At 23.3% G+C, this 8,741-nt stretch overlaps 1 protein-coding gene across 1 annotated transcript; it reads left to right on the top strand.

The window, feature by feature from the left end:
- Positions 1-1,951: 1,951 nt before the first annotated feature.
- Positions 1,952-6,430, top strand: LOC145832260 (small EDRK-rich factor 2-like). The gene is made up of 3 exons (XM_082939582.1): positions 1,952-2,086; positions 2,965-3,073; positions 5,903-6,430. Exons 1-3 carry the CDS (start codon positions 2,080-2,082, stop codon positions 5,994-5,996), a joined length of 210 nt encoding a protein of 69 aa, XP_082795708.1. The 5' UTR covers positions 1,952-2,079; the 3' UTR covers positions 5,997-6,430.
- The last annotated feature ends 2,311 nt before the right edge of the window (positions 6,431-8,741 follow it).

An 8,741-nucleotide genomic window follows, 5' to 3' on the forward strand; every position in this document is an offset into this window, starting at 1 on the left:
ATTTATAGTTATAGATTTATTTTGATTACCTTAAACTATTGTAAGAAGTTGGTAAAATTATTTAGTCTGAAGACTTTTATAGACTTTCACTTTTCCCCAGAAAACGTTAATCGTTGCAAGGGGTAGAGTTTGAGACTGATGTTTTTTTACCATAAAAAAAAAAAGACTTTGCAGCTAGCCTTTTTTTTTATAATTCCAAATAAAAGTAAAATACTTGAGGTTGAGACTAATGTTTTTTTTACCATTAATATAATTTTATACTATTAAAATGAAAATTAAATTTCAAAAGACAACTTAAGTTAAAAAGGTTTATACAATATGATTTTTTCCAAAAATATGTATTAGTAAGTTATTTAATATAGTCCTGAAAAAGATGTGGTGTGCGACTCAATAACCAAAAGGTTCTTGGACCAAATGCACCAGGTCCTAGGACCAAATATTTTGAGCCTATTTTTTAATGTTGTTTAATAAACTAGAACTAGATGATAATCTTTTTAAATGCAAAATTAGCTAAAATGTATGTAATCTAGTTTTAATACATTCTAACTTACTTTTTTTTCTAAATTTTCAGTTTGATACTTGATAGGGTTGCCACATCCTAAGGCTATTTGGCATTTATAAAAACACAAGTTACATAACTTAGTTTGAGTATTTATATTCTAGTATCAGCAAGATTGTTAAAAAACCTGGAATTTGACAATTTAGGTTAAACAACCTGGAATCTGAGAAAAAAAAACCTGGAATTGCGAAGAAAAATCACTAAAAAATCCTGGAATTTTTAACAATTTTAACATGTTCTGTAGTAAAATCTTGATTTGACATAAAAAATCTATCATATAGATAATAAAAAATTGTCATCATCAAAACATTTTTTTATTAAAAAACACATATAAAGTAGCTTTTACAGTGATTTTTTAGTGTGTTTAATTTATTCAACACAGTTTCTTACCTTAAACTTAACTTAAAAATAGACCAAAAAATGTGTACTTTTAAAAACCTGGAAAAAAATTGCCAAAAACATTTGGCAACCCTGCTCAGGATAGTTATGGATATTTTTTGGAAATATCAGACTTAGTTGTCAACTTTATTTTTAACCTAAGTTTTTATTAATTTTTCAAAATGTTATTTGGGTAACTTCAGAATTTAAACTTAAGCTTATATTACAATTTTTTATTTAAAATTCTAACAAATTCAACTCAATTTAGTTTTTATACACTCAAATAGTTTTTTTTTGAAAAGTGGCAACCCTACTTTTTCGTTTTACTTTTTAGTTCACTAAAACTAACTACATCATTTCAACTGTTATTATTTTATTGACCTGAACATTACTATAGTGATATTTCAATTTTTTATTTTAAACTTAGCAATACATTTAAGAAAATGTTGTTTTATCTTTTAAACATATTTAAGTTGAAACTACCATGGTATGTCATGACTATCAGCATCAAGTGAAATAAAAGTGTTGAAAGAAAAAAATTAAATATCAAAGTTATGATATGGAGATGCTAAAGTGTGTACAAACTTGTATTAAATGAACCAATTTTTCATGTTTGATTAAATAAAACTATTGAATGCTCAAGTTTGCTAATGTATCAATAAAATACTATTTGTTTCATGTAGTGTGTGATCACTTCCAGAATAATAATTATTACTTATCACTATTACATTTAATACCAGAGTGTACTTCAATTGTTTAAAAAGTTCTGTGCAATTTACTTAATTCCACATTCATTTCAATTTAAGGCTGATAAATATAAGTGATACCATGACAATTCTTAACAAATCAAAACATATTTAGACAAATTTAATGCAAAAAAAAAAGATAATTATAAGTGTGTACAATACTTGAAAAAAATTATGTTTAAAACTATTTTATTGATGTCTAAAAGTCTTTTAACACAAGCATATGTGTGAAAAATACTGAATTTTACAATGGAGACTAAATATTAAAGCATATAATAGTTCAAATTAGATAAGAAATGAATCTTATTTTTTTGTCTTAATCGAATTATAATTTTTAATTAAAAAAATGTTTTCAGAACTGTTGTTAAAATTGTTTCAAGTCAATAGATCATAACAATGGCAAGTAAGTCTTTTTATATATATAGTAAATTAGTATATATTTATTTCAAGTACTATCAAGGTTATCCATTTGCTTTTTTGTTTGCCTTTATAGAATACTGAGGGACTATAGTACACTGAAATTCATTAAATGTATTTGAACAAAAAAAATTTATGTGAAAATATAATGAAGTTTTAAGGTGAAACTGTTTTAAAATTAGTGAAGATTTTAAAGTTTTTGACTTAAAGACAACTATAGTATAAAAACTGTACAAATTCATGTCAAACTTTATTACATCATATCAAGATAAAGATGAAGGAAAATTAATAAAAACTAGTGTTCTCATTACAAGTTGTTTTAAATGTATAGTTATTCAGGGTTGCTCAGGGTATTCTGAGATTTTGAAAATCTCAGGATGGATTGGGATATTTTTGTTTTTTCTAAAAACTCAGGAATAGTTTTGAGAAAAAAACATCTCAGGACTGCTTTTCTTTGAATGAGATTTAATTCATTTAGTTGCAATGTTATGTTATTTTATGACCAATTTTGTTGTAGAACTTGAAAAAAAATAATTTATAAAAGTTAAATCTATTTTTTAAATAATTTGAAAAAACTCAAGATGACTTATGACAGTTTAGGGTCACTCAGGACAGCATTTTTGACTCAAAGAGTGGCAACCCTGCTTATTGTTAATATTATAATTATAGTTTTTGTATAAGATTTTAGCTTTAAGATGAGCATAAGTAAATATATTTTTAAAACTAAAAATCACAGGATTAAGTAAGACTTAACAGATTCCTATTTATACAAATTACAAATCATGACAAAAAGTGAAAATAAAATTTATAGTTTAAATTAGATATTTTATTATAGTTTTTTGATTCATTTCTTAATTATTTTAGGGGGAAACCAGCGTGAACTAGCAAGAGCTAAAAACCAAAAGAAGCAAGCTGCAATGAACAAAGGAAAAAAGAATGATGATGGTACTACTTTCAAGTCAAGACAAGAAAGGTGATGATAGTTTTTTTTGTATTATAAGTTTGTTCAATAATGCTAATAAGAATTTTTTAAATATTTAAAGTATGTTTTATATGAGATAAGGTTCTAATAAAAGATAAATGAATCTAAAGAAGTGTAAAATTAGAGAAGAAATAGTTAGATAAAAATACTAATATAAAGTTTATATTGTTCATATCATTTTAAACGTCGTGTGAAAAAATTAATTACGACTTTTGTGAACATGCAGTGTCAGTAAATATAAATTATCTTTAATTTGCACTGTATTTTTAAGTTAATTCATATTTTTTAAATTCAATGTTGTAGTTAAAAAATATTTCATTAAGCATTGTGCTAATTTTAACAAACGCAAAACTAACAATGAGTCAAAATATCTTTTAATTAAAGTTTTTAAAGTTTGCAGTATGAAAAAAAAACATTTATTATTTATTATCTATTTACTCATTTTTATATATGTATTGAATTAAGTTGTTTATAAAGAAGCCATTTAATCAACTACCAGTGATTTTAGGTATATGATTAATATAAAAAAATTAAATTTCATACACAGAAATAATTTTTTTTTTTAAATAAGCACAAATTTATTATATGCAAAAAAGTCTGAAATATAACAGTTTAGGCAAAAAAAAACTGGAAAAACTGAACTTTGAGAAATTATTGAAAAATTTATAATTTTGAACAAAAATCACTTAACAACCTGGAAATACCTGAAGTTTTTAACAATTTCTACATGTAAAGTAATAAAATTTAGATTAGATACAATATTATAAAGCACAATTATAATGAAGCATTACAGTCTCTTTTCAATATTTTTATACTAAACAGTTTTTTACCTTAAATTTAATTTATATTGACAAAAAAGCGAGTTCATTCAAAAATTTGATAGAAATTCAGAAAACCTTTTAAAAAATTTCAAAAAACCTTTGTCAACCCTGAAGATTATTTTGATTTTGTTAATGATTGCTGTAGAAATATTTTTATAATCTTTTATTCACTTATCAAATATAAAACATCAAAAGCTTGTATCAATTTTATATTGTTTTATACATGTGGTTACAATTTATTATGAAATATAAACATGAGTTTTTAATATTTTAAAGATTAAACATAATTAATCTAAAATTTTGGTTTAGATATGCTTCTAATTAAATATAATCTAAGTAGTTTTTTGTTTAAGAAATAAATTTCTTTTTTATCCTAAATTTTACTTCTTTATTTGAATTATTTTTTTTGTAGAAAATAAATGAAGTTAACATTAATTTTCTATTTGTAAATTCAATTTTTTAATGCTACTGAAATTCATTCTGATAGTTAGTTTGAATTTTTTAATAGTTCTTTAAATCTGAAGTTCGTTGTTCTTTTAAAATAATTTTTTTTTCTCTAAAAAGGTAATAAAATTTTTTTATCGAAATTAAATCAAGTTAGAGTTTTATTCATAGTCTTATAGACTAAAATTAATTAATACTGAGTGTTTTAATTAAGTCAAGATATTAATATTTTAGATTAACTTTGTGTTAATAAAAGAATGTTCAGTTACTATGTTTATTAAATCAGAAAATTGCACGTCAAACATTAAGTTAGAAACTCAACTTCATTTATTAAACATTGTTCATTAAACATTTTAAATACTTTTTTTTGTGTTTCAAAATTTTAAGTATTTTTATTGTTAGAACTTTTTTTTTTCATAGCATCATGTAAATTTAAATGATTTAACTTTATTACGATACAAAGCATATATCTTAAGGCTGTTTGATACCTTCTTTAACTTTTTAAAACATAAATTAAAATTATGTTGTTAATTTAATTTCCAAGAAAATTATTTTTACACTTACAAAAGGCCCTTTAATAAATTTGTGTGTAAGAATGATTTTTTTTTAATAGTAGTTTAATAAGACAATCCTAATTAAAATTAATCGGATATTTTCCTTTGAAGTTATATATTTGTTTAGTCTTTTAATCTAACAGCTTCATTAGGTTGATTTAAGTACACATTTAAACTTAAACAATTTGTATTAATTTTAAGTTAAATTTTTATATATACTGTGACCTGCGAAAAACTTTTCAAAGGTATCTAGCCTGTTCCTCATAATACACTGCTGTTTTGGTTTAGTTAAAAAATAGCTTTTATAAACACCTAGTTGCTTTTAGTTTTGTATTTTTCATGATAGTTGATATATTTTCTCAAAAATAACTATTCAGTGTGCATTGCATTACAAACAACTTAGCAAAAAATTGTTTATCAAAATATTTTTATTGTTATTTTGTTTGAAAATTTTTGCCATAAAACTATATACCAGCTTACAAATAATCAGGTTTTCTCGAATTTATGTTTATATTTTTTGTTAAAGCTGCTATTCAACTTATAGAAAGCTACCCATTTTAAGAGCTCTTCAGTACTAAATAACAATTGTTGTGTGTTTGTTTAAATTTTATGTAAAAAAGTAAACAAATAATATTTTTAGGTTTTAGCATAACTTTTGTATGGTTTATATTAATTATTATTTTACAGCTTCGGTATGTGTTAAGTTAATAAAAATTCTACAATTCCTAAGAGTCGCTCATGCTTAAAGTATTTTTTAAAGCATTTTAATTAGAAAATTACACTACCTAAAAATACGATATAACTTACAGTTTATTTTGATTAGTTAAATAATTATAAGAGCTTCAAAAAAACAATATTACTTATTTAATTTTATTTTCTTTAAAAATATTTAAGATAGAATAATTAATATACTTAATGTTTTCGTTTGTTTATCAAGTTAAATAACTCTTATTAAACAATCGTACTTTTAATACTTAAAATTATAATACAACAAAACGCAGGGATGCTGAAATAATGAGGTTGAAGCAAAAGAAGAAGGAAGAAAAAGAAGAAGCCGAGAGGCAGGCAAAAATGAAAGAAAACTCGAAAAAGTAAAATGAATACTTGCTGAGTTATCCGTCTTTGAAACATTTAAATTTCTTTAACTTTTTTATGAGAACTTTTGATATTTCATTTATAATTTTGGTGGGTTAATTCATTTTAAAGCTATACATAACTTGTGTCTAATGGAAATAGTATAAATTTGATTGCATATTTAGGAATAGTTTAGCTTGTGCCTATTTTTTAAATGCATTTATTTTAAAACCCTGTTAAAATTGAAATAATTTAAAAGTTTTTGATAATTCTAGTAGTTTTTAAATTGAAATTTAAAAACATCAAAGTAATTTTATACTCCTTGAATTTTAATTTTAAAAATTATTGATGGTTACCATAGCTTTATAATTTCACTAACTTTATTTTTTGACTCAGTTATAAATTTGAAATACTAATAAACCAAACTCAAAGTAAATATGTAATTTTTTCTTTTCAATGTAAGTGCTTAAACTTAACAATTTAGCTTATTTTTAACTTAATTGTTCTTAATTATTTTTAAAAGATATGACTGAGTATAAAATAAACGTTGAGTAGATTTTCTATAAGATTTTATTTAAATCATAATTTGTATATGTATGTTTATTTTATAACAGCAGTAAAATAGTTCTTCAGTTTAGTAGTTACTTAAAAGTTTGCTTAACTTTAAATTTATTTATACATTTTACAGAGATGCGTAGCTAAGCCAATGGTCTTACAAACATGTAAAAAATTATCAAGATAAAACATATGATCAATTTTGAAACGCTGTATGAGCTAGCTAACAAAAAATTTGTAGTTAAATTTTTAATAATGGTCTGTTAATTTGATTTTATTTATAACTAAGTATTTGTTTTGCTTGTTTTGGGGTTTTAGATAAAGGAATTACTTTGATTCTTTGTAGCTGTTCTAAACTTTTACCGCTATATACAATATATCATTATTAAGGGAAGAAGTCAAATATGCCCGAAGACATTTTTCCACAAAGGGTGAAATATGCACGAAAGGACAATTTTTCACAAAGGATCACTTTTTCACAAAGACATTTTTGCACAGAGGGTCACTTAATCTTCCTGGCAAAAATTTCCCTTCGTGCATAATTGACAACTTCTTCCTTATTAAAGCAATAGATATAAAAGGTAGATCAAGATTTGTAGGAAAATTGAGTTTTTCTTTACACTTATTAGCTTTTAATATAAACTACTTGATCTAGCACAAATTTTCTTTAAATAAAATACAACTTGTACATTTAAAAGTTGCACTCACTTAATAAATTTCAACATTTAGCATTAAGTTTTACAACTTTTCTATCTTTTTTGGTTAATACAGTCTAATAGTTTTAAGAATATTTTTTTTTATAATAACGCTATAAACTAAATTTACTAAATAAATATCAAGCACCTAAAGGAAAAAAAAACAGTTGTAAGCTTCGATTAATTAATTTATTTATTTTCTATCTAATTATGACCAACCTGACTTGAACAATATATTTACTTAAATCGCATTTTCCCAGAAAAATTCTGTTACGTTGTTTTTTTATTTTTAAAGATGTAAAATTATTATTCTTGATAAATTAAACTTTATCACAATAAAAAGTAAAACGAATGGTAGTTGGTTAAATTTCATAGTTATAACTATTTAAGGTGTGACAAATTTTTCAATGCTTATTAAATTTGCTATATATTGCATGAGATCTCCAGTAATTAAGAGTTGTTAAACAAAAAAAAAGTTAGTAAAATTATAAAAGCGTAAGTATCCTAAAATTTTATTTGCTATAATTGTTATCCAAAACTTTTATTGTATGCATTTTAAAGTTAAATTATAACTATAAAGGTGTTGTAGCAATTGCATGCTTTGTAACTTTAGTTTTTCCTTAGCTGTAAGAATTTAAGTTATTTTACGTTTCTCGAAGTCAATGAAAAACTGTTTTTGCATGACTGAACAACTGTTTGGTTTTTCTAAATTTGCTGACTAAACAAAAAACACCAGTTTTTAAAAGGTTTAAGTGTTCTATATCTGCAATAAATGTTATAAAATAATTACTTATACACAACTCTATTTTAATTGTCACTAATTGCTTGCATTATCATTAATAATTTTTTTTTCTTTATTGAGACATGGTTGTTGTCTTTCTTTTCTTTATTTAGTGCTAATTACTTTTTTCTGATTTCTGGACTTGGTATTTTTCATAAGATACACGTTTTCTATATTCGGTTTTTTTAGTTCTGCAAAGCATTTTCCATTTTAGGGGTGTATGACCATTTAAATTTGAAAAATTCAAGTTCTTTACAAAAAACAAAGGAGCTCGATTCAAAATGTAATATATATTTAAATAATAAAAAAGTTTAACATAATTGAAAAAAAATGCGTATGTAGGTCTAATTAATACCTACTATCAATTTTTTTTGTAAAATTTTAAACAATTTTGAGATATGGCTAAATAAATATTGAAGTACTATAATTTAAAAAAAAGAAATCCGATTGTTTTCTTATTATTAGACCTACATACGACTTTTTTTTTCAAATATCTATTGCCTTCTAAATTGTGGCCATTTTTAAAGAATTTTAACTTTCAAGTGTCCCATTTTAAAACTTGTGTGTCTTTAAATTCCTAAACATATTTTGATAGTTCAATACTATGCCTTTTAGCCTATTTTTAAAGTCTACCTTAGAGTTCTGGTATCTTCTTTTAAATGTATTGTAATTTAGAATGGAAAATACTTTGCAGAGCCAAAACAAAGCCAAAAATAACAAAACGTGTAACTTATG

Source organism: Thalia democratica, chromosome 1 (assembly GCF_965202585.1).
Source record: "Thalia democratica chromosome 1, ktThaDemo2.hap1.1, whole genome shotgun sequence".
Classification (NCBI taxonomy): Eukaryota; Metazoa; Chordata; class Thaliacea; order Salpida; family Salpidae; genus Thalia; species Thalia democratica.

Bases quoted from the DNA above. Each gene is read 5' to 3' on its own strand.
- LOC145832260 (XM_082939582.1), top strand. The intron at 3,074-5,902 runs GTGATGATAGTT...AACAAAACGCAG, and splicing joins TTCAAGTCAAGACAAGAAAG to GGATGCTGAAATAATGAGGT.